Source organism: Octopus bimaculoides, chromosome 11, assembly GCF_046866305.1.
Source record: "Octopus bimaculoides isolate indiv1 chromosome 11, ASM4686630v1, whole genome shotgun sequence".
In the NCBI taxonomy this organism is placed as follows: domain Eukaryota; kingdom Metazoa; phylum Mollusca; class Cephalopoda; order Octopoda; family Octopodidae; genus Octopus; species Octopus bimaculoides.
In genome coordinates this window covers 3120195-3147694 of record NC_142938.1, presented here as the reverse complement: position 1 = coordinate 3147694, position 27500 = coordinate 3120195, and the positions used below count along the sequence as shown (strand labels likewise).

The window sequence follows — 27500 nt, the reverse complement described above, 5'->3', positions numbered from 1 at the left end:
GAAAAGATATGTGTATGTACGGTGTGTGTAATTTCAATGTATCTATCTGTACGTGTATGCCTGTATGGCCATTTGAATGTACAATGCGCTAGGTACGTGTACCTGTACGTACATTTGTATGTGTATGTCTTTCAAGCATTTATCTTCAACTTCATTGCTCGCGAAGTTGCATAGACACACACACGTATATGCACACAGACGCTAAACACACAAACTCATACATACCGGTAGACATACATACATACATACATACATACATACATGCATGCATGAATGCATACATACATACATACATACATACAATGTACGTACGTACGTACGTATGATGGATTCTCTCGTCGTGATCGACAAATGAGGATTCAGTAAAATAAAGCGCTGATCTTGTTCTATGGACACAGATGTATCTCTTGAGGCCTTCTGGTGCCTTGCAGACCTTTTGTCAAATGGAACAAGTTGATGACCCAGTTTGCTTGAATGCTTGTGGATAATTTATTATGTGTTTTCTTGAGTGGACGGCAAGGCCTGCTTTGCCTTGTGTTGCAAAACCACAATAAGACAGGTAAGGTTTCCATTTAGAAGAGCAGAGTTTTGCCAGCGTGTCTTCATACTTGCACGAAGTCGGTCTTGATACTGGAGTCGGCTTTGCTCAAATCTTTGAACTAAAAAGAAGCAGGACTGGTGCCAAGTCCTGCGTTCTGATGCTTTGTTTTACCAGGAATAAAAAGGGGGAATCTTGCATCGCTTCAGATCGTCTTTTAGTTTGTCTTTGAAGCGCAAGAGTGACCTTCCAACTGACCTTCCTGTTGGGGATTGGCCAAAGAGAAGTTGCTTCGAAATTTTGATATCACTCATACGTGAGAGATGATTTGACCATCTAAGCTGTATTTTGATGAGGATGGCTTCAATACCAAGAGTTTCGGGCGTTAGCAATTATCAAAACCTTGATACTCTCAGACTTCTAAGTCATTCTGTTGCTTCTGCTAAATATTAATGAAGATATACACATATATAAGTACATATATGTATGTTTATATATGTATGTATATATGAGTATGTATATATACGTAAATATGCATTTAAACATAAATACATACATACATACATATATATGTATATATATATATATATAAAACAAAATTTTATAAAATTATAGTATCTGTTAACAGTCTTGGCAAAAACCTCACAGGTGAGTTTTTGTATATATATATATATATATATATATATATATTCATATACATATACATATACATATGTATACCCTGCAATCTTACCAATCTCTATCACAATTTATCTCCTCACTCTGTCCACTCGATCCGTTATATATCTATCTCTGCGCCATCTGGTGTCACTTCAACATGACACTCTTCTCTTTGTGTCTTCTTTGGCGGTAGAATATCGTCGACTCTGGTTCTTGACTCGGACTTCATTTTTATCAACGCTGGAGAGATGAAAAGACAAAGTTGAACTATTTTTCACTATCTTTCTCTGTGTGTATGTGTGTGTGTGTGTGTGTGTGTGTTTGCTTCTCTCTCTCTCTCTCTCTCTCTCTCTCTCTCTCTCTTTCTCTCTCTCTTTCTCTCTCTCTCTCTCTATCTCTTCCCTCGTTCTCTCCTTCTCTTTCCCTCTCATTCTGTCCTTTTATCACTATCTGACTACCTGTATTGCATGTATTGTGCGCATGCTTCATTTATGTGCATATGTGTATATGTATATATGCATGGGTATATATGTATATATGTGTGAGTATGCATGTATATATGTGTGTATGTATGTAAGTATGTATGTATGTCTAACACATTCTTAATGGCATAATTGGTTGAAACTTCGAAGTCACTGTCAATGATATTCTTGTTTCATAATAATAAATTTGTACTGCATAAAGTATAAAATAACACATCAGATTAATTTAAATTTTTCATTATAAATGAACATGAAAACAAACATTCACACACACACACACACTCATACATGCATACATACACACACATACATACATACACACACCCACATACATGCATACATACACACATTCCTCGGAGGAATTTGAACTCAGAACGTAGCGGTAGACGAAATACTGCTAAGCATTTTGCCCGGCGTGCAAACGATTCTGCCAGCTGACCGAATATAAGGGTGTAGACATGACATAAACTAGAAAGAAGTATCTGCGGGTCACTGCTCGTCGTTCAACCACTGGAATGATGGACGAGGACTCACATGGGGCTGGTACACAACAACAACAACAACAGCAACAACAACGTCATATCAGCTCAACCCTTCTAAGCCGGGATGCTCCCCACTACGGCACAGCACCCCCACCCCCACCCCCACCAAACCCTATCACTGCAGCCCTAAACAGCCCCTCACGTAGCTTTATATACACAAATCAGCCCAAGCCACTTTGCACATGATTGATACATCAACGTGGTTTGCTAGAAACAACAGTCAAGTTTCCCTCGTGTCTCCCCATACAGTGGACAGTGTAGTGCCAGATATAGGGGGAAATTAGACGAAATGGTCGCGTCTGGAAGTCTTTGACTATAAATACCCTCGATCAGGGCTGACCAGTGGGGGTGGGGTGGGATTACAACAACAGCAACAGTTACCGTACAACCTGCATGACAGCCACAACATCACGATAGGCGCACAACCACTAAACATACAGCAACCACTACATCCTGTATCACTACTACTACTGTTGCTGCTAAAACCGCCACCACCACCAACACTACTACTACTACTACTACTGTTGCTGCTGGTGCTACAACCTCCACCACCACCACTACTACAACTACTATCACAACCACACCCGCCACTACCTATACTACCACAACAATGACCACCACCACCACCACCACTACAACTGATAATAGCTCCGCCATACTTATACTCCCACCTCCAGCCTAAGGCAAGACTGAACTCATTTCCATCTTATCCACATCAGTGTGCATCTGTCAGTGAATGTATATATGTGTGTAGGTATGTGGCCATATATGCATATACATACATTCATACACACACACACACACAAACATATATATATATATGTCTATACATATATGTATATATATATATGTCTATACATATATATATATATATATATATATATATATATATATATATAGGTACATGTGTGTACATATGTAGATGTATATATACATGTATATATATATGTGTGTGTATACATATATATGTAGATATATATGTGTGTATGTATGTATACAAATGCGTGTGTATATATATATGTGTGTGTGTGGGTGTATGAATGTATGCATTCATCTGTTTATGTATGCTTATAGTCGTCAACGTATTTGCGTTTGTATGTACTTAGATATCTTTAAAAATGTGTGTGTGTTTATTTGCTTGTCAGCACAAGTGTACTGTTTCTGTGCTGTATGTGTGTGTGTGTATGTGTGTGTGTGTGTTTGTGTCCCCTCTAACACCAACGCGACCGACAACTCTCAGCTGTCTTCAAATAACGTTATTCTATTCCTTAAAACAGTTTACAAACCAAATCACTTCTTTGAACTGTCCAAAATGTCAGCTTTATGCCTCACCAACACAACAACAACAACAACCAGTGGAAACTACCACCACCACTACTACTACTACTACTACTACTATGGCCACTGCCATTACTAAAACTTCTGCAGCTGTTGCTACTACTGGAACCAGAATAATGGTGACTACCACTACAACAACAAATTTATACACCATCAGCACTACAACCACGACCACCACCACTAAAATAACAACTACTACTATTACAATAATAATAATAATAATAATCCTTTCTACTATAGGCACAAGGCCAGAAATTTGGGGGAGGGGGATAGTCAATTACATTGATCCCCAGTGCGTAACTGGTACTTATTTCAATGACCCTGAAATTTTAAAAGACAAAGTTGACCTCAGCAGAATTTGAACTCGGAACATAAAGTCTGACAAAATACTTCCAAGCATTTCACTCAGGGTGCTAACGATTACAATAATAATAATAATAATAATAATAATAATAATAATGATAATAATAATAATAATAATAATAATGATAATAATAATAATAATAATAGTAGTAATAATAATAATAATAATAATAATAATAATAATAATAATAATAATAATAATAATAATAATAATGATAATGATAATACTTCTGCAATATTTTGGTAAATCATTTGCTTTATTCATCAAGTTTACAACAAAAGCAGGTTTGATATTCAACTTAGAGGTCATCATGTCATACTGTCTGAAGCACCTTTCTTTGATCCTAGCCTTGTCTTTCGAGGCAAAGAACTCCTTCACTGAAGCTGCCCCTCCTCTTGGTGGGTGTAGTATAGCGAGATGACAGGAGATGACCCATGGAGGGGAACAAGTAATAAGGCCTCGCAAAGCATTACTAAAACATACTCAAAGCACAAAAATATAGAGTATATATATATATGTTTTATACATACATAAACAGGAATAAAATGTTTTTGTTAATGTACAGAGCAGTATAAGATGGCAGGCTGCCAGAAATGTTAGCATGGCGTGTGAAATGCTTAGCAGTATTTCGTCTGTTTTTACGTTCTGAGTTCAAATTCCACCAAGGTCGACTTTGCCTCTCGTCCTTTCTAGATCGAAAAATTAAGTACCAGTTGCATACTGGGGTCGATCTAATCGACTGATCCCCTCCCCAAAAATTATGGGCCTTGTGCCTAAAGTAGAGAAAAATATATATACAGAGTAGAATATTGGCCATAACTCTTTCTATGATAGACACAAGGCCTGAAATTTTGGTGAGAGGGGTCAGTCAGTTATATCAATCCAGGTGCTCAACTGGTATTTATTTATGGACCCTAAAAGGATAAAAGGCAAACACGTCAACCTTGATGGAATTTGAATTCAGAATGTAAAGATGGGTAAAATGCCACTAAGTATTTTGTCCAGTTAACGATTCAGCCAACTGACCACCTCAACTCAAACTATAACAACTATTTCAAATTTTTGTCACAAGGGCAGCCTGGGGGAGGTGTGAATGGATCGATTACATCAACCCCAGTGTTCAACTGGTATTTATTTCATCAACCCCAAGCAAAGCTTTGTGAGTGCATCTGGTAAATAAATAAATATGTAAAGCCCGTTATCTATGCCTTTTCTTACACACACACACACACATTTATGTATATGAAATGATTCGGGATTGCACTTAATTAAAGTTTCACAAACACACATCCCAAAAATATTGAACATAGAATAATGAAGTGATTACAGATCCTAAAGGAAAAACAAAAAGCTGATTGCCATTCGATGATGAATGAATTTAGTTCTCATTGGTCAGTTCAGATCACATGATAGAAATGGTTTCCAGATGACTCGCAATAGGTGCTCAATGGGAGGTAATTCTTATCCAACATATGTTGTGTTCTCTTCTTTCTGTTGTGCACACACACACACACACACACGCGCGCGCGCGCGCATATAGGACAGGTTCCCATCTACCAAGTTTCATTCCCATGGTCTTCTTGAAGCCAATTGCTATGCAATGAGATTGACCTTAGAAACGAAGCTCCACAACCTCAAAGTCAGGATCATGGATTCACTTAAATTGCTTCTTTGTGTGGTAAGAAGCTGGCTTACCAACCACATGGTCCTGGGTTCAGTCCCACTGCGTGGCATCTTGGGCAAGAGTCTTCTTCTATGGCCTTGGGCCTACCAAAGCCTTGTGAGTGGATTTAGTAGATGGAAACTGAAAGAAGCTCATCGTGTATATATATGTGTGTGTGTGTGTGTGTGTGTGTGTGTGTGTGTGTGTGTGTGTGTGTGTGTGTATGTGTCAGTGTTTGTCCCCATATCCCCACTTGAAAATTGGTGTTGATGTGTTTACATTCCTGTAACTTAGCAGTTTGGCAAAAGGGATCGATAGAATTAGTACTACGCTTAATAAATAAGTACTGGGGTTGATTCATTCCACTAAAAATTCAAGGCAGTGCCCCAGCATGGTCACAGTCTAATGACTGAAATGGGTAAAAGATAAAAAATATAAAAAATATAAAACAGTCTAAAGAAAAAGCAGAGCCTAGGGTCATTTCATGCCGTCCAACACTGAAGAAATGGATACAGTTTGATATCAACTGAAATATTTATAAGTTAACAAGTTCAGGTAAAAACTTGGATAGAATGGAGTATTTTAAAGGTTTGGTGGTATGGGAGGGAGAAGATCAGGTAAGGTTCTTTTTGCTTTTTGGAATTTTCTTTAATTGCTTGGAAATTAGAGAGAGTTGGTGACAGAGAGAGCATCCAGCCATAGAAAATCTGCTTCAACAAATTCCATCTGACCTCTGAAAACATGAAAAATTGGAAATATCTCAAAAATATTCTTCAGGCACAAACCACATATCAGAATTACATTACTTAGTTTCACAGACACACAACGAAAAACCAGATTTAATATAGAATACCGAAGTGACCAAAGTTAGTAGTTGTTGGGTGGGGTGAGACTGAAGTATTTCCTGGCTCTGATAAAAAAAAAAAAATTGAAGGGACCAAATTTTGAGATGTAATTTTAGTGTGTTGAGGGTGATAATATATCCAAAAAGATTCACAATGATAATAAACTAACGTGAAAGTGGCTGAGCACTCCACAGACATGTGTACCCTTAACGTAGTTCTCGGGGATATTCAGCGTGACAAGGCTGACCCTTTGAATTACAGGCACAACAGAAACAGGAAGTAAGAGTGAGAGAAAGTTGTGGTGAGTACAGCAGGGTTCGCCATCATCCCCTGCCGGAGCCTCGTGGAGCTTCAGGTGCTTTCGCTCAATAAACACACACACCGCCCGGTCTGGGAATCGAAACCGTGATCCTATGACCGCGAATCCGCTACCCTAACCACTGAGCCATTGTGCCTCCACTAATAATAATACTAACATCAACAAAAAAAAAAAGAATACCTTATGAATGAGAACAGAGTACCCATTAGTCAACTAAAGGGTTGGGTTTGAAATTCCACCAGAACACCTGATGAAGGCCGGGGAGTACACCAGCTGAAACGTTGTGGTAAAAACAAACAAGGTGATGTCACCTATTTGTCCATTGTAAATATTTTACAAAATATTTTAACAGTTATTTTATACAATTTCTAATATTTAATTATGAAAATATAAGAGGATCTTTTTTAAAAACATTCAATGTGTATAAGGGTCCAGAGAAGTAAAATAGGAACCAAACGGGGTCCATCATAGGGGGGGGGGGAATGGCTGACAGCCACTGATATGTATGCAGCATTTGTTTTTGGCTGTTTTATTTATTTATTTATTTATTTATTTATTGTAACCACAATGCACAAGGTTTGCAAAGAGAAAACCATCAAAGAAGCTGTTTATATTTGGCATGTAAATAGGTACCGGTGGATATTTGGTATGAAGCAGGTATCAGCATGACTCACAGATGATACTAGGTACAAACGGTTAGAGACAAATAAAGGGCTGCTACCATCAATGAAGGAATGGATGATGCTAGACGTGACGAAAGGGGGCAGGGCGCTGATGCTTAGGAGGTTGTGATATGATATCTGGTAAGCAAGATATGTTAGGAATGATGAAAGAGAAAGAGGAAATGGTTGAGTGAGGGGATTCTAAGTGATGGCAGTGGAGATGTAGAGCTGACTGGAAGAGAGGTTATTGTAGAAGTAATAGAAGAGATCAGGGTTTCAAATGTGTTCATGAATCTTTGCCAAACAAACTTCTTTTGGATAAGGAAACATTTTCAGTGACACAATTCACTGGAAAACATGAAGAGTTTCATCCATATTCAAAAAGTTGCCATAAATTTACTTGATGTTGGCATAATTGAGGCATTTTTTAAAGAGTTCTTATGAAATTCACAGACAATCTGAAGAATTTCAGGGAAGTATTTCATGCCACATATGAAAGAGTCAACTATGAAAGCATTCCTTATCCATGTCTGTTGTCATTTGCCAAGAAAGTTCTTCACAGCATTCAGCAATTTTATTGAGGTTTCTCTTTTTCAGGGGCTGGAGAATATAAGAATGGAACTTTTATCAATCAAATATCGTTTTAACAAAACAGGAAATAAAATACAAACAATTTTAAACAACAAAATATGTCTTCAGACAGTTATGAACGTTGACATTTGAAAAATAAATGTAAAATATTCTATGTAACAAATACACACACACGCACAAACACACACATATCTGGATATGTACATATATATATATCATCATCATCTTTTAACGTCCGCTTTCCATGCTGGCATGGGTTGGACGGTTTTACTGAGGGCTGCACCAGTCTCAAATCTGATCTGGCAAAGTTTCTACAGCTGGATGCCCTTCCTAATGTCAACCATTCCGAGGGTGTTGTGGGTGCTTTTACGTGCCACCGGCACGAGGGCCAGTCAGGCAGTACTGGTATCGGTCACGCTCAAACGGTGCATTTTATGTGCCACCTGCACAGGAGCCAGTTCAGTGGCACTGGCAACTACCACGCTCGAATGGAGCTTTTTTTCCATGCCACCGGCACAGGAGCCAGTCAGTGGCCCTGGCAATGGTCATGCTTGAATGGTGCTTCTAACGTTCCACTGACACGGGTGCCAATCAGGCGGTACTGTCATCGGCCACAACAGTGATTTCACTTACCTCAACAGGTCTTCGCAAGCATATGCTTTATTTCTTTGTGGTTCGCCATGTGGTCCAGTGGTGGCCACCCAACCTAAAGCATACCAAACTTTCCTGAAGATAATAAATACAGATTGTGTAGGGTGGCCCAAGAGTCACAAAGGTGATAATAATTCATTTATATTCTGTTTTAAATTCATGGTGCCTTAGCACCACATACAATTCATAGATGATGCTTACAGCCATTGGAATGAGGGGAAAAGAGTGAAGGGTGGCCATGCACAGGGTGAGAGAGGCAGCAGGAAGGGCCTCTCGGTAAGTATGGAGCAAGAGAGAGGAGTTAAGGTTGAAAAACAAGGAGATGATGGACAGTGATTCGGCCACCTCTACTGACCGACCAATATTGGGTACCATTTGATGACAGCAATTCCACCCAGCCAAAGCTTCAATCACTTTGGTGATTGGAAAAGAAGCATCTTCTGGGTGTTATCAATAACATAGGAAATATGTTTGTTAGGGGTGGAAACATCACGTTTTCTAAATTACAAAAACCAAAAAAAATAATTAAAGCAAATTTATGCGAATTTCAGAGCCATTTGTGACTTTTGGGTTACCCTGTACATGTGTGAAAGTAAATACCTTACTTTATATTGTTGTTGCTGTAGCTGTTGTTGTTAATGTTCTTTTTAGTGTTGATGCCTTTACTATGCTACACATCTTGTTGGTTATTCTTTTCCTTTGGTCTTTCTTGTCTTCAAAACAGCCATTAAAAATTGGTCAATTTTCTTATTCTGCAGCAGAAATTCTTGTGTTTTCATTGTCAAATCCTCTCTTTTGCTACTTGTTTTGTTATTTACAAATCTTCTTCTTTGGGTGCCATGTCCAGAATGTTGGACAGAGGGCAATCATGTCCTGCCATAATTCTCTATTCTTTGTTTTCAGTAATGGTGCCACTTCCTGATGTTTGATACTTCTTTCTTCCAAACCAGTTCATTAAACTTGACACCCGGATCTCCCTTCTCCATCATCTGCTTCTTTTCCCTTCAACCAGTTTCTTATTTACCACATTTTCTCTGTCCATGCTGTCCTTAATATTCTCCTTAAAATAATCAAGGTATTTCACAGGTGTGCATGAAGGGAAAGAGATTGGATCCAAGACAATGTGTCGTAAACAATGAAGTTTTCTATTTGTTTTTTTTTTTCCAAAAAAATTAATTATAATTCTTTCATTTTCAGATTTACTCTGTCAAACGTAAGTTTTATTTATTAAATTTTGAATTAATCATGGATTATCTTGTAACTTCAAGATTTCAATGATTTGTTTTATTTTTAGAATGACATTGTAGAGTAGGTGCGAGAAGCCAGATCTAGCAGGTTTGAATACAAAACAAACATTTGTGCCAGATATGGCAAGGTTAAATGTTAAAAAATTAAAACAACCTTCTTTGTTTTCTTTTGTTATTTTTCTTTTCTTTTCTTTTGTTTTTTAATTTTCCATGCAGTTGTAATTTTATATTTTCTTTTTTAATTTATTTTATCTCCAGTGTCAACATGAAATCAGAAAGATTTGAGAATTCCAAATGAAAATGGTGACACACTTGATGTTGCGATTGTCGTTGTGGTGATGTCTTAAATCTTATATGATAACAGTTCCTCACACTTAGACCTATGTCAGTTCTGATTCTACAGTTCTATGATCAAAAGCATTCCAGCCATGACCATCATGACTTTTTCTGGACATGAAGTAAACCAACAGCAACATTATCACATATGTACATTTTCCAAAAATATAATTGGGTGTGACATGATGAAAATTTGGCTGCTATTACTAGTAGGTCGAGCATTTATTTAGATGAACTGATTGGATGTGTTGTTTAACGCCAGGTCAACCCTAACTTGTATTTTGGCATAAATAAAAAATTTTTTTTTTAAATAGTTTTACTTTTTTATCCGTGACTAATGGGGTTAAATCTAGTATTTGTCCTACTGGTGTCTTTCCTTGAACCACTAAGTTATTGGGATGTAAATGAACCAACACCAGTTGTCAAAGGGTAGGAGGATAAACACAACCATAAGATACATATACAAATATATATATACATGTATGTATGAACAGTATGTAGAATGGGCTTTCACCAACCAAATTCACTCCCAGGGCATTGGTCAGCCCAGGGCATTGGTCAGCCCAGGGCTAAAAGCAGGAGACACTTGTCCAAGGTGTCACACAGCAGGACTGAACTCAATGCCATGTGATTGCAAACAAGCTACTTAACCACACAATGAGTTGAAGACAAAGAGTAAATACCCTCACTATATTACAAAGTAACCCGATAAGCATTTTGTAGCCATACACCCTAGATATGTAGATCATATTCTGTGAGTAAGACTGCTTTTAACATCTTACAAATTGGGGAGACAAAAATCATAACTTGATAAACGATACAGGTTCAACACCAAATGACTCAGCACTGTTGAGTCTTGCTGTACAAGTGACCCATTGTACCAGTAATTTGCTGTACGATCCAAGAAGCATGCAAATTTTTTGTCTTGAAGTATGAGCACACAAATCATCCCACCTTTAAGGTAATTCAGTTTACATATTGTTTTGCATTCTCTTTTCTTTTTCTTTTTATAATTGTCATTTTACTTCTGTCTACACCTTTTCTGTTTTAAAACCCATTAAAAGTTATTTTTGAGTGGTTTTTTTTTGGAGGGGGGGGGGGGGGCTGGAATGATTAATTATATTTTAGTTAATTTCAAAGGGAAATTTGATTTGTAAAACAAGTGAATTGTAAGACGAGCTCGGTCATAGAATGAATGAAACTCGTACTGTGACGTATCACTGTACTTCTATTAGGCTATACAAATTACAAGCAAGAACTTGAAATTCTTGTAAGCAAGCTGACCTATTTAGTGGATATCCCACCAGGTGGCAGTGAGTACAGCTGTGCTTTTTTAAGTCTTTTCATACAACACTTGTGCAAGTGATATCTCTTGATTTTGTGACCTCCTTGGCTTATTTTACTTAAATTTCATCCCGGGTACGGTTTCTAAGAGAGATGTGAGTCTCACTGATGTCTTAAAGTGAAAGTTAAATTCACAGTTTCGTTTTGTCTGGGAAATGAAAACAAGCATGTATAAAATGGTATTTGATAGGAATTATATCATTTTGCATTTATTTTTGTCTGTACATTTTCTGATGACAAAGGAAAAAACACCAGGAGAAAAAAGAGAGAAATTCCAATTTATTCCTGACAGTTATTTTGAATGACCATTAGAAAAACAATGGAATATGGTAAGAGTACCAGTGTAATTCAAGAATAATAGAATGGTTTTGATAATGTCAAATTCATGGAATGGAATTTGTCAAGTAGCTTCATAATGGAACAGGCTCAATTGTTCCATAAAGAACTTAAATTGGAACATAATTTGTAACTTAAAGGGCATGGATAGGTGGCCATCACTGTTCGGCTAGAGGTAGCGCTGCCAAATTACAGCAACATTCGTTCTAAACCAGGACTGCCATATTATATTGGTAAAAGTATAACCATACTTTTACCAATATAATATGGCTGAATATCTCTCGTTGTGAGATTCAAAAATAGTAATTTTCTAAATTGAACACATTCTAATTTATTTTGGTTTGGCACATTTAGTAATATTCAATATAATTTGGTCCAATTTATCATATGTATTATGGTACTCCCCAGTTATAGACAACTATTAGTTTTTTTAATCCTAAAGCATTAGTTGCTAGACCATTAAACAATGGGAATAATACATTTCTAAATCTCTGAGAGAGATTTATACAGTTGTAACACGATAAAATGGTGGTATGTTGTCAACTTAATGTGACAGTCCCATGAAAGGCAAAAATACTACTGCTATTTAAGACACAGGAAATGTGTCATGGTTGACAGGAAGCGGTGCTTCCTAGGGCTAAATAGCAGTAGTATTATTCCCTTTCATGGTACTATCAGTTGACAACATACCATCACTTTATCATTAAACAATGAACCATGTGCCATGACAATTGCTTCTGACAGACTCTTATACGGGAGATGCTTGAAGATTCTACCCCCACAATTTCACCAGGAATGGACGAACGGATAACCATCCAATTCTTTTCTCTTTTCCTTCCCCATGAGGTAGTGATAGCTATTCCAAAAGTCCACTGATTAACAATGACACCTATTTCATTTAAGTAATGGTTAATTTACTAATCCTGCTGTAAATATAAAAATTAACAGTCTATAATTGGAAAGCCCTCTTATTATTTAAATCTCAGATTTAGAGTTAATGGTTAAGGGACAGAATGACCATGGTTGGAAAGCTAGAATTGTTTCCGAAATTTCTTTGCACAAATGACTCATATTTTTAGAGAATGTTTCAAACCGAAATAAATTGAAGTATCATCTAAGTTTTTGAAAAATATTTTTTTTAAATTCTGTTTCAGACGATAAATTTCGAGATATCCATATCAATATATTCTTTTCTACTCTAGGCATACGGCTCGAAATTATTTGGGGAGGGAGTCAGTCGATTAGATCGGATGGTGTGCGCATTCTTTACCTCCGCCTAATAACCTCCTGGATCAATAGTAAATAGAATCGGTGTTTCTTGTTACTTTCTAATTTGACAGTTCCAATAATTTATTAGATTCGTTAAAACGATGTCAAAAAAACACAATAAATAATAATAAAAACAAAGTTCAAGAAAAACAGTTGTAATTTATACCAACGAAAAACATTAAGTTTACGAATTCGGAAAATGCAGATGTTAAAGGGGATTCGAGCAAAAAGCTCTTCGTCTGATTAAATATCTTAATTTAACAACAGAAATTAAAGTGATGGTTAACTGGTGGAAATGAGATTTAGATTAATCCTTAAACGACGCGAAATGGTTGCAATGAATGTGTGCCAATCGGACAAAAGCCAAAATTTTTTTTTTTTTCTTGAGGGTAATTTTTAGGTACTAGTCACTAGTAACTAGTGGGATACATGAGTCCCGAAATATTTCTACTCTAGGCACAAGGTCCCGACCCCAGTACGCAACTGGTACTTAATTTATCGACCCTGAAAGGATGAAAGGCAAAGTCGACCTCGGTGGAATTTGAACTCAGAACGTAAAGACAGATGAAATACCGTTAAGCATTTTGCCCAGCGTCCTAACGTTTCTGCCAGCTCGCCGCATTAAGGGTCCCGAAATATTGACTTAAAGATACAAGGGGCTCAGACTAAAAAAAAAAAAAATGCGAAATGCTTAACGGTATTTTATGTCTTTAAGTTCTAAGTTCAAATTCTGCCGAGGTCAACTTTACCTTTCATCCTTTCAGGGTCAATAAATTAAGTACCAGTTGTGTACTGGGTCGATCTAATCGACTGGTCCCCTCCCCCAAAATATCGGGCCTTGTGCCTAGAGTAGAAGAGAATATTTCGGGACCCTTGTATCCCCTAGTACCATTTTTTATACTTATTTTCTCATTAAATAACTACAAAAACTATTATGATCGTTGTTTTCTCATACAATAAAATTTACAATCTCATTATTGAAAAGTGCTACAAAACATCCACTTTCCTTTGATGAGGTCGTGTCCATGTAAAATTTTTAGAAACATCAGTTCCTGATCCACCGTTTAAGTGTTAAAGTATCTAACCCTAAGGGACAGGCCAGAGGCCTCTAGAGATTAAGAGATAATCTGACTTGGGAATGCTAAACCAAAGTATTCCAAATTATCTACTGCAAAAAAAAAAAAACTTTCAATTACTATACATAGATACTTAGACATAAATATATATATATATATATATATATATATATATATATATATATAAACAAAAGTAAATGAGTATATGCATATATACGTACAGGTATGTGCATACCGACATCCACCTGTATGTATAGGTGCATATCTGGGTACAGGACATTGCAAACAAACGTAGACGAGAACACACGAGCCACATAGAGAACATTCTACTTCATCAGCTACCCACGTTTTAACACCGGCGTTTCGACGAGCTTCGGGCAGGACGCATCGTTAAAACGGCTCGTCCCATGGATCGCAGATTAAATTTGTATACGCAAATTAAATCTAGCCATGGAGGAATGTAGTGGCGGACAAAAAACAAGACAGGAAAACAAACAGAAAAGGCTTTACGGCCAGACGAGAAAAATTATGTGTGTATGAACGCGATGAGGCACGGAACCGAGAGAGACAAAGTGGTGGCGTGCGTTACTTGGCGAAAGCCAAGGAAGGAAAGGATTATTGACCGGAAGCATGTGACCATGCCGGTGTAAAGGGAAGAGAGAGAGAGTGGTAGAGGGAGAAAGAGAGGGAGGAAGTAGAATAGGTGAGCAACGAGAGGAAAAGAGAAAGAGAGGAAATACGAGGGGGAAAAGGAGATACGTATATATATGGATGTGCTAAACTCTTCTTTCATCTTCTGATTTGGATCGCACACGCAAACACACGGCTATCCTTGCCTTCAAAGCATCACTTTCACTTTGTTAATGACCAGTTATAACGAAAGTGAAACTGGTGTCCTAAATACAATAACAGCTTTCTCATTCTCTCTCGCACATATGTAGTAGTTGTATTAAAGAGTCAAAGCTATTGAAAAGGTTGCAAGACGAAACGAAAATTTTAGAAAAATAAACAAAGAAATAAGTGGAAATTTTAGCGGTGAGTGTGTTAAATTATAAGGTACCAAAAGAGAATGACTCTCTCCAGACAACAAAAGATGCTTCAACACTCACATAAAGAATCTTGCAACCCAAATCCAAAAACGTATTGAATATATCTATGGCTAAAAGGAGCGTTTTTATTTCAATGTTAACCTGGTTATTTAGTTTTTCTCATTCCCCACTTTTGAAAATATTACTAAAGACCTTACAGTACCTGTAGCCCCAAAACCCTATTTAATTCTTGGTGACAGTTTGAATTACTGTGTATTATTAATTAAAAGATTTTAACATTTTGATTCTTTTTGATTGAAAAATCTCATAAACACGATTTTTTTTAAGTCATAAATATTTGCAATAAATAAATAGATAGCAAGTTGCTTTAATTTCGATTTCATGAAATATTTAATTCTGTGTATGTTACCATTCGCTCACTTAAATAACAAATGGATAGGAACTGACATAGTCTTTGAGAAAAGGTGGAAGTGGTAATTTTCGTATGGAATAATGAAGTGGGGTCTCTGCCTCCGTTTTCTCAACTGACACATTGATCACGAGTCTGCAGAGATGTTTTAATGTTGGAACTGAGTGTCTTAATGGAATTTCCAGAATTATTGGTATGTGTTTGTTGACAGAGCTATCGAACCAGCACCAATGGTTTTGAATCCCTCTTTCATGTCGGGGTCCTTTTGAACAACGATTGGAATAAAACTGTACAAGTTCAATAACGGTTTGAAAAAGAGGTATTTTATTTTGGGCTTCTTTGACACAATCCAAATGAAAGAAATTGTAGCGGGAAATAATTTTGGTACTAATCACTTTGTCGAAGGTTTTCACCGACAATGCAAACACATTCTCTGAATTAAAACTGTTTCGTAAGAGAAAGGTTCCATTTTCGGTATTTAATAGAATGTGGTGTGCCTTCTCCCTGCTCATTTCGGAATAGTACCATTTTCCTTCGTTTAAATATTGCTTGTTGATTAAAATAATTCGTAGAAATTTCATTTTTGTATCTGTCAGTGGTGATGACGTTGGAACCAAGTGAAGATTCATCTCGAGTTGATTCGGTGATCGTTTCATTTTGAATGAATACGAAACAAGAGAATTCGAATCAGTTTGACTTATTTGTTGGAATTTCTTTGAAAACACTCTGAGTATAAAAATCCAGACAATTGCGTTGTAGTTCCTTCTGTCGACATGTAAGTAATCAGGGATTACTTTTGTTTAATTATTTTCTTTCCGAGAGAAAAATGAAATTGTGCCACAATCCATGTAAGAGAAATGAAATAGTTCCGAAGTTTCGAGCAGGAATTTAAAAGGACGAGAAACCAACAAATATTGATTTTTTTCTTAAACCAAGTCCGAGACAACATTGTGTGAATTGAGTAAAAGAAATTTATGAGGTTTTATATTTTGTTTTCAAAAGATACTCCTCCTATAAGTAAAAAGATGCGGAGTTATGTCTTAAAATGCTGGATGTGAAATCTGAGAGTTGATAACTGAAAAACAATTTATTTGCAGAATGTTGGTGAGTAAACGACAAAGAATTTTTTTCTTTCCATTCATTCAACTGTATAACATATCATCTTTGAATGTAACGAGTTCGTTGTGTTTCTCTTTACTTTGGGTTGACTGAATAATTATGTAATAATTGATAATATGGTTACGAAAAATATTAATCAATAATTTTAAGTGATATTTTTTTTTAAATAGGCTTTTATTCCTTTTTTTTTTCTTTTTACAAACAAAATTTCGGTTTCTATCGGAGATTGAAAAATCATGTGTATGTGTAGACCATGTGAATGAGAACGGGGTACTGTCAGGGAAAGAACGTAAGAGAATTGACAGAGAAGTAATAAAGAAAAAAACAATAATTGCGAAAGTTGCTTGCCTTGAGTGAAGTTGTGTCGTTGTTGTGATCCGAGTTTGAGTCTCTCAACTGGGCCCCTGTTGTGTATCTCTGAACTCTGATGCTGCAAATATTCCACAAAACTAATATGCTCAACGAAGTTTCAAAGCTGTGTTACTCTGTGTTAAAATCGTGCCGCTTCTGTGACCCATCTCGGAGCTGTGCCCCACAACGCCACTCTCTTTGTGCTCCACCGGGTTTCAGTACGCTCCCTCGTCGATGGTCCTCTAACACACCCCATCACTTTTAGGGTTGTGCTTCTTAGACCCACAAATTCTCGGTTATGTATCCCAAGTAAAGTAGAACATCTAAATGAAAATAATCCAAAAATTGTCGCAGACATCATCCATTGTCTCGGTTGTCTCTTTTGCTGCAACTCTCTTCGAAACTTTCACAACGATAGCTAAGAAAAGATAGAATATTTGCTGTTCCAATATATTTAGAACTATGTCGCCATTACCTTAGAGTTGTGCCGACACCCCGACGAGACAAAGCAGCCTGTTCACTGCTTTCAAATTTCTTCAGTGATAGGTCCGTTCTAAACGCATTTGTCTCGTCTTTAATACGGCACAGCTTTTCGGCAATGTACCGCTCCGAAGTCAGAACATGGGCCAGAATCAAGTGGGGAGAACTTGTGTATTTGTCTGTAAAACCACCGGCTGTTAGAACTGGCTCTCCGTCTCTGCCAACTTGAGTTATTTTGCTATTTACAGTCGTCATCAAAAGATGGAACAAGATGTGAGATTTAAACTTAACATAGCATTACCACAGCTGCCATTGTATCCCAGGGTTGAATGCAGGTCCCGGCAGGTATTGAGCTGTCATCACCGGTGATTATGCCACTGCTAATGTCGCCAGGTATTCGCTGACAGTGACACCAAGTCGTAAATAAAGAACTGTCAAAAGAAAGAGAAAGTGAAAGACTTCTGTATTTCTAAGAAATTCTGTATTTCTAGGAAAATGAAGCTTAAATCAATATTCAGAAACGTAAACATTTTACTTCTACGATATTATTATTATTATTATTGTAAACCCCCATACTTTATACCTGTCTTTGTATTGTCCCTTCATCCTTCGCCCTGGGGGCAAATAAAAGAAATCGGTTGGACGTAAGGAATGTGGACTCCCCCCCCCTTTTTTTTTCTTTACAGAATCCCCCATTTTCGAGTACGGCGATTCTGATACAGTTCTATATCTAAGTGTATTAAAAAAAAAACACACCCAGCAGTGACCAGTGAGGACACCAGATGCATGTCGTTTGAGGGTGGGGGTTAGTTTTAACGGCGTCTACTCATAGCCAGTCACATGCTCAGACAAGAAATTGTTGTCTCTGATATAGGAAAAGTGAAATCATTGACTTTAAGATGGTGGTAACATCACTCTGACCAGACTTGTTCCGGCTCTCCAAGAATACAAAACCAGTCAACATGGTTGAACCCCTAGAAGGATAGACTCAATATTTCCCACCAGATAAAGAAATCAAAATACCAGGTCTTGGTCGACAAGACCCTTGTCAAGGGCGGGCATGCATTGAAGTAGGCTGCTACGGCTTTCCATCTGGATCAGTGCACTATTTCCTGCAGAAGACAGGCCTGAAACCCAGGCAGCTGAAGAAAGCCATGAAGGAGTTAAGCAAAGCAGCTGAAACTACCTCGAGGTGGCTATGGTTGAGAAGAGACTGCAAGCGGAACCCTTCCGCAGGTGAAGACTAGCTCAGTCCTCGCTGCCCCTCTCAGCTAAAGCGTACAGGCTAAGGGGGCAAAACGCTTGTGACTCTGAGTATCTCCTGCAGTTTTTACATAGGACAAAGCATCTTTCCTGTTCATTTCACCAAATATATTATTTATTTATTTTTTTTATCTCTTGAGGCTCACTGTATTATGTTTGCTTCTGCTTAACTATGTGTTTTTCATGTAGAGAGTGCCCCTGAGGAACACTTTCCAGCCGTCAACCAAAGTATTTTATTCATTAACAGTGTGCTAGATTTTGCTATCAGCATTGATAGGTGGCCTAATTACAAGGGAATATAAAATTAACGCAAACGATTTTCCTGGAATGACCTCAACACAGATAGATAACAGCTTATTATCTAAATAGCCAACTACACAATTTGATGGCTGAGATAGCAAATGAGCCTGCTAGAAATAGCAGCCAAATAAATCACAAAATTTGACTTAATTAAAAAGTAACACAACAGCTTCTCATACAAAAGTGCATATGTATATATATATATATATATATATATATATATATATATATATATATATATATATATGTATGTATGTATGTATGTATGTATGTATGTATGTATGTATGTATGTATATGCACAGACATGAGCATAGCTGTGTGGTTAAGAAGCTTGCTTCTCAACTATGTGATTTCAGGTTCAGTCTCACTATGAGCCAACTCGAGCAAGTGTATTTTACTATAGCCCTGGGCCAACCAAATCTGAGTTCAAATTCCGCCGTGGCCGACTTTGCATTTCAATTTTTCGGGGTCGATAAATTAAGAACTAGTGAAACACTAGCGTCGATGTAATCGGCTACCCTCTTCCCTACAAATTCCAGGCCTTGTGCCTATAGCAGAAAGGACTATATTTATATATAAACTACAGATGTATCCCCCTCTCCGACTTTGTTTCCTCATACCCTTTTGAAAAATGGATATGTTTTAAAAAGTTTTCCGTAGATACATTTTAGACAGCACATTTGGGTTATATCGGAAATTGTTGTGAAAACCTTTTTCTGGATGGATTGTATCGACTTTATTTCCTCCTAACTTACAGAAAAAAGAGGTATTTTTTATTGAAATTTTCTACAAATACCTTTCAGATACTCTAGATTCCGATTGCATCAGAATTTGATATGTCTGACATCACATTTGAATGTGGTGCGTCATTCTGCATATGCGAGAATCAACCAATATTTTTCGGGGGGGGGGGGGTCCGCTCTTTAAATTCCGATTTAATTGTAACCGAAATCACCTGAAAATTTCACAACAAAATATCCAAGTTTTGACTTAATTAGTCAGAGGTGGTGGTGGGGTACACTTATGTGAGTATCCTGACATTAAATGATACCACAATTTTGTTTAGCAAAACTGTTGCGTCATTTGAACCAGCATTTATGTATATAGGCATAAATTCAGACGTTCCCCCCTTCTCGAATTTGTTTCCTCATAACTTTCTGAAAACTGGATTTTTTTTTTTTTTTTTTTGATAAAAATCTACAAGTAACAAATACGTTCCAGATAGATTAAGATTATCTCGGAATTTGATGAGAAAAACAAAAAAAAAGGGAAAACAAACTTTATATTGAGATCGGATAATTCACACAACTCGACTTTATTTCCTCATACGTTCTGAACAGGTGCATAAATTATTCGTTCCACCCCTTAACAAATTCTAATATAATCCTAATCCTAATCCATATCATTTCAAATGCACCTCTAGGCGATTTCTTCTTAACATATGCATTTTTTAGATGGGGCGATCACATATTTGTTGTCGTGCTGATGTCTGTGATAAATTCTCGGTTCTTGAGAAACTCCGTTACTTCTGCCAAATATTAAAAATATATATACATATACTCATAATTTGAGTTCTATTTTTCCTGTTTGCATTACGAAACATTATATATATATATATATATATATATATACACACCGTAAATCCTCGAGTATAGTCTGCCCTTGAGTATAATACGCAGGGGATTTTTAGGGGGCTGTACCTCTGAAAAACCTAAACCTTGTGTATAATATGCACCCCTTCTCCAACTTGAGTCAAGGAGGTCTATATAACGTCCTTGGTTTGTAAACGTATATACGGTCACGTCCTTTATTATTATTGTATTTATAACATAGTGCAAACGTGTAGCTTTTTTTGTGTACTTTGCAGAAAATAAAGAAATAACAGTAATAACGTCCGTGAAAAATAAATATTAAGTAAATTGCCTTTACATATTTATCACTTAGAAAATATTTTTCATTTTTAACCTCGTATATAGTACGCACTAGGGATTTTGACCTTTAAATTTTGGGGGAAAAAGTGTGGATTATACTCGAGGATTTACGGTATATATATAATTTCGTTTTGGGATTTGGTTTGCAAGATTCTTTATTTGAGTTCGTGTGTTGAAGCATATTCTGTTGTGTCTAGGGAGAGTCATTCACTTTTAGTGCCTTATAATTTAACACACTCACAGGTAAAATTTCCCACTCAATTTCCATAGATAAATAAATAACTAAATAAATGAGTGGCAATCCGTCGCTTACGACGAGGGTTCCAGTTGATCCGATCAACGGAACAGCTTGCTCCTGAGATTAACATGCAAGTGGCTGAGCACTCCACAGACATGCGTACCCCTTCACATACTTCTCGGGGAGATTCAGCGTGACACAGTGTGACAAGGCTTGCCCCTTGAAATACAAGTACTACTCAGTTTTGTCAGCTGAGCGGACTAGAGCAACGTGAAATAAAGTGTCTTGCTCAAGGACACAATGCACCGCCGGGAATTGAACTCGCGGCCCTACGATCGTTAGCCGAACACCCTAGCCACTAGAGAGAGAGAGAGAGAGAGAGAGAGTTGAAATTTACAGAAAAACAAAAGACAAAAACAGGTGTATAAACAACAAACAGGTGTATTAGTTTGATGCTTGGGAATGTGAGAAAGCTTTTTATGTTTCGAGCCTAGACTCTTCAACAGAAAGGAATGAGAGAAAACAAAGAGAGAATAAAACTTGTGGATTTAACGATATATATATATATATATATATATATATATATATATATATATATATATATGGTTCCGAGTTCAGTCCCGCTGCGGGGCGCCTTAAACAAGTGTCTTCTGAGTGGATTTGGTAGATGGAAACTAAAGGAAGCCCGTCGTATATATATATGTGTGTGTGTGCGTGTGTGTTTGTCCCGACCACACCGCTTGGCTACCGATGCTGTTTTGTTTGCGTCCCCGTAACATATGCCGTTCAGCATGAGCACCCTATTAAAAAAAAAAAAACCCACCGGAGCTTATCTATTTGACAAAACATTCGAAAGTGGTCGCCCAGCAAGACCGCAGTCCTATGGCTTTAATACGTAAAGGATTAACTTATGACCCTAGCTGTCCGAAATATTTAGTCTTTAGCAAAATATCAAGTAATTTCTTCAGTTTAATCTAAGATTGTCCTTACTATAATTCGACATAAACACAAACATTATATAGAATAATAATATATATAAAGGCGGCGAGTAGCTGGCAGAAACGTTAGCTTGCCGGGCGAAATGCTTAGCGGTATTTCGTCTGTCTTTACGTTCTGAGTTCAAATTCCGCCGAGATCGACTTCGCTTTTTATTCTTTCGAGGTTGATAAATTGAATACCAGTTGCGTACTGGATCGATTTAATCGACTGGCTCTCTACTTCCCCCAAAAATTCAGGCCTTGTGCCTAGAATACAAAAAAAAAATGCGGTACTCCAGCACGGCCGCAGTCAAATGGCTAAAAAGAATAAAGAAAAAATATATATATGTGTATGTATGTATATAAAATGCATGGTGAGTTTTTCCGAAATGTTAGTAAGTTTTGGTGAAATATGTATTTTGCGTGATCAAAACAAACGTATTGATAAAATAAAAGCCAGCTACTTACGAATGTGACACAAATCTATTTACATATAAACTACAAACTGTTAGATTTTTCGGAAAGCAACGTTTATTTCTAAGAATACGCTAAAGTGAAAGCGTTTCGTACGCCTGCGCATGTTTGCGATACGCTTGCGTCAAGTCGTAGAAACATGAGACTGAAGCCCGTGGGTATCCAGTGGAATTGGTACGTTGTGTGTGTGTGTGTGTGTGTGCGTGTATGCATGTGTGTCTGCGTCTGTGCATGTGTGTGTGCGTGCATATGTGTGTGTGCATACATATTTGTATACGTATATGTATACGTTATTGCGTACGTATTTGTGAATGTTTGTATACACACACAATATACTGGTGTACAGACAGTTACACACACACACACACACACACATATATATATATATAAGAGTGAGAGGGGGAGAGACAGAGGAAGGTATATGCGTACGTCTGTATCTGTGTGCGTCTCTCTGTCTATATCTCTCCCCTCTCTCTCTCTCTATGTATATATGTATATATGTATGTATATAGATATAGATATAGTTGTGGGTGCGTGCGTGCGTGCGCATGTTCTCGATTGTGCCTGTATCTTGGGAGTGGCCGTATTACGCATCTGCGTGGTACTTAGATTCGTGGGAGAAGGCAGAGGAACTTATACACATAACCACATGTAGAGTGCAGGTGCCACCAAACTACTACTGCTGCTGCTGCTACTACTACTACTACTACTAACTTGCTATTACTTGGGAAATAAAAGTGACAAGAGGAGGATACCGCGAGGACCAATGCCTTGAATCTAGGTACATCACAGGCGTGTCTCTGTGATAAGTTCGTTTCCCAGCCACATGGATTTGTGTTCAGTTCTGCTGCATGGCACCTTGGGCTGACTGAAGTTTTGTTAGTGGTTTTGGTAGGCAGAAACTGTGTGGAAGCCTGTCGTGTGTGTGTGTGTGTGTATCATCATTATCATCATTTAACGTATGCATGGGCAACCTGCGGCCTGCGGGTAACATGCGGCCCTCGACGAATCTCTAGGTTACTAATTTCATATTGTGACAAATAAAATAAAGAAAAACTGCAGAAAATTCAGTATAAAATGGACAAATAATATTTTATGCATATCTTGTTTTATCATGTAGCCCTCTCCCACTTGGAAAACGTACAATGCAGGGCTCCCAGTTGATGGAAAGTTGCCTATCCCTGGTTTAACGCCTGTTTTCGATGCTGGCATGGGTTGGACAGTTTCACAGGAGCTGGCCAGATTCCATTTGCCCGTTGTGGTATGGTTTCTATGGCTGGATGGCCATCCTTTTATTTCAAATTCTAGCACAAGGCCAGCAATTATAGGTAGGGCTGGATTAAGACCAATTGAGGCCCTTAGCACTTAAAAGACTTTGGTGCCCCCATAAAAGATTATGTTTGAAAAGATTTATATTTGAAAAGTTTCCTCCTACTTTTTTGAATTGCAAACTCTTTGATCAGATCCTCAAACTTAATCTTAGGTAGTACATCTACATTTATACTTAGTAGAGATAAAAGTATCCCAAATCTTATATTAGCAAGTTTAAAGTAATTTCTTTTGTGCTGTAAACCATTTACCATTTCTGTGGTACCCCACTCCTTCCCTTGATGCCCTAAGCATGTGCTTATTTTGCTTAATGGTTAATCCAGCGCTGATTATAGGGAAAGATGCTAGTCGGTTGTATCAGCCCCTGGAAGGTTGAAAGACAAAGTCAACCTGAGTGAGATTTGAACTCAGGACATAAAGTCGGTGGATATGTCGTTAAATATTTTGCCCAGTCTGCTAATGATTCTAAATATTTTCAATTTTGAATTATAAAACAGCACAAATAATGTGGGGTCGCATCAAGGAAATGTCCTTGTGTGGTGCTCTGCAGACAGACTCAAAACTATTTGCATATATTCCTCAGATTTGCTAGAATGCTGGAAAAATGCTTAACAGCATTTCATGTCTTCACTTTCTGACTTCAAATTCCGCCGACATCAGCTTTGCCTTTCATCCTTTCGGGGGTCGATAAACTAAGTACCAGTTGTGTGCTGGGGTCAATGCAGTCAACTTACTCTTTCCCCAAAATTCATGGCCTTGTGCCAAAAATTTCAAATTATTATAGAAATCGATGACCTCAGCAGAATTTGAACTCAGAATGTAGTGGCAGACGAAATACCGCTAAGCATTTTGCCCGGCGTGCAACCGATTCTGCCAGATCGCCGCCTTACAACATAAAAAATAATGAAAATAATATGTGAGCATTATCAGTGTTTCACTTTCTGTTTCTCTGGTAATTATATCTTGTGGTAAACATCCAAGACATGAAAAGACTTCGTTTCATACATGCTCCTATTACTAATTACTGAAATTACCTAATTAATAAATTAGTTCTATAAATTTGTGGTTTCTTTCTTTTTTTTTGTGTAATTATCAAAAAAATAAAAATGTTAATATTATAATACTATGCAACACAGAAATGTGTCAAATAAGCACATAACATTTTTTTTTCTGTTTCCTTTTTTTTTTTTCCCCCCCCATATTTTTGCTTCCAAAAGATGTTTATTCACATTCCAATCTTTTCAACAAGGAAGTTTATGATTTTTCAAAAAAAAAAGAAGAAAAAAAACCCCCAGCTTTTTAATCTTTTAACTCCCTAAATCCTAATTTATTGCAATTTCTTATTTTAAACTTTCCTGGTTTTGTTTTTAAATATATATATGTGTGTGTATATATTTGTGTGTCTGTGTTTGTCCCCCCACCCAACATCGCTTGACAACCGATGCTGGTGTGTTTACGTCTCCGTAACTTAGCGGTTCGGCAAAAGAGACCGATAGAATAAGTACTAGGCTTACAAAGAATAAGTCCTGGGGTCGATTTACTCGACTAAAGGCGGTGCCCCAGTATGGCCGCAGTCAAGTGACTGAAACAAGTAAAAGAGTAAATTGATTCTTTGATTAATCCTTCATTCAATCAATCGTCAAGGTTTATCAAAGTCCTTTCATCACTAATTGCCACACCCGCCCCACCAAAAGAAAAAATAAAATACTAATCAATAAAAGGAAAACTTATTGCATTAATAGACGGAAAACTGTTGACTGTCACTGGGAGGCTGCTCGAGGGCCGATGGAAGGCTGCTTGAGTGCAGTTGGAAGGCTGCTCGAGGGCCGCCGGAAGGCTGCTCTAGGGCCGCTGGAAAGCTGCTCCAGGGCCGCTGGAAGGCTGCTCGAGGGCCGCTGGAAAGCTGCTTTAAGGCCGCTGGAAGGCTGCTTGAGGGCAGCTAGAAGGCTGCTTGAGGGCAGCTGGAAGGTTGCTCGAGGGCCGCTGGAAGGCTGCTCGAGAGCCACGGGAAGGCTGCTTGAGGGCAGCTAGAAGGCTGCTTGAGGGCAGCTGGAAGGTTGCTCGAGGGCCGCTGGAAGGCTGCTCGAGAGCCACGGGAAGGCTGCTTGAGGGCAGCTAGAAGGCTGCTTGAGGGCAGCTGGAAGGCTGCTTGAGTGCAGTTGGAAGGTTGCAACACTTGTTGCAGTCAGGCCATCAAACTGATGCTAATATTTCAAGTGAATATCATTCAGGATGTCTGAATTCAATTGCGCATCCTCCGCCTCCGCCTCTTTATAGGCGCAGGAGCGGCCGTGTAGTAAGTAGCTTGCTTCCCAACCACATGGTTCCGGGTTCAGTGCCACTGCGTGGCATCTTGGGCAAATATCTTGTACTACAACCTCGGGCCGATCAAAGCCTTGTGAGTGGATTTGGTAGGCGGAGACTGAAAAGAAGCTCGTCGTATAGATGTGTGTGGGATCTTGTTCAAAACGGGGGCACCAGTATTTTCTTAACGAAACACTTTGAAACTTGGGACACTGGTAGAATGTGTCATATAAAACATCTTTTTCTCTTAGTCTTCTTAACAAAAAAACGTACATCGCAAGTTATTCCATGTTAAAGTTGTCGTATTTCTGTAATTTCAACCAATGACTGACGTCCATTCAGCCGAATACATTAAGTGCTGGGCGGTGATAAAATTATTATTTCCTTGTCAAAAAATGGCTGAAGCATATTGGCAGTAGGGTTAGGGTTAGGGTTAGGCAGTAGCTAATAAACCTTTCATACAGTTCAGGCAGATGTTAACGAAATTATCAATGGAGATTAAATACGCTTTACACCGCTTAAACTGCCAAAGGAGTTAAGTGTAAACAACTGAATACTTGTCAGTGATTGGTTGAAATTATCGAAATAAGACAATTTTTTACATGAAATAAATTCGAATACAAAATTTTTTTTCTGTTCTATAACACAAAATAGATAAGTATACGAAGTTTGAAAGTCTTTCGGCACCAAAAACACTAGATAAAACATTAATGAAAAACTGGTGTTTTGAACAAGATCCTCTGTGTGTTTTTGCCCCCCCCCCCCCAAAAAAAAAACATCGCTTCATAAGTCCTGGGCTCGATTTGTTCGACTAAAGGCGGTACTCCAGCATGGCCGCAGTCAAATGACTAAAACAAATAAAAGAATATGTGTGTGTGTATATATATATATATATATATATATATATATATATATATATGTAGTGAAACTACCTACCGCCATTAGATACAAAACTACTATCGCCATTACATACAATCTTCTCATTTAAATATAAATAAATGCGAGCGTAGTA

General features: G+C 37.7%; 1 protein-coding gene and 1 long non-coding RNA gene across 6 annotated transcripts in view; one reads left to right on the top strand and one right to left on the bottom strand.

The window, feature by feature from the left end:
- Window positions 1-4158: 4158 nt before the first annotated feature.
- LOC128249040 (suppressor of cytokine signaling 2-like) lies at window positions 4159-16377 on the bottom strand. Of its 5 annotated transcripts, XR_008265141.2 has the most exons (3): window positions 9261-16377; window positions 8638-8730; window positions 4159-8013 (listed from the first exon to the last, which is right to left on the bottom strand). XR_008265141.2 is itself a non-coding variant. In XM_089359232.1 (1 exon), the coding sequence occupies exon 1, from the start codon at window positions 16375-16377 to the stop codon at window positions 15733-15735; it is 645 nt and encodes a 214-aa protein (XP_089215358.1). In that variant the 3' UTR covers window positions 4159-15732. The 5 variants fall into 5 exon arrangements, 1 of the variants encoding a protein (XP_089215358.1); XR_016243552.1 differs by having other exon boundaries at window positions 8638-16377; XR_016243553.1 differs by having other exon boundaries at window positions 4159-8730.
- A 312-nt stretch (window positions 16378-16689) lies between these two features.
- Window positions 16690-27500, top strand: part of LOC149133159 (uncharacterized) — a 23032-nt gene continuing 12221 nt past the window's right edge. Inside the window, exon 1 of the long non-coding RNA XR_016243555.1 lies at window positions 16690-16825. This is a non-coding gene — a long non-coding RNA (uncharacterized LOC149133159). The remainder of the gene's footprint in view (window positions 16826-27500) is intronic.

Bases quoted from the DNA above. Each gene is read 5' to 3' on its own strand.
- LOC128249040 (XM_089359232.1), bottom strand. From the start codon at position 16,377: ATGAAACGATCACCGAATCAACTCGAGATGAATCTTCACTTGGTTCCA.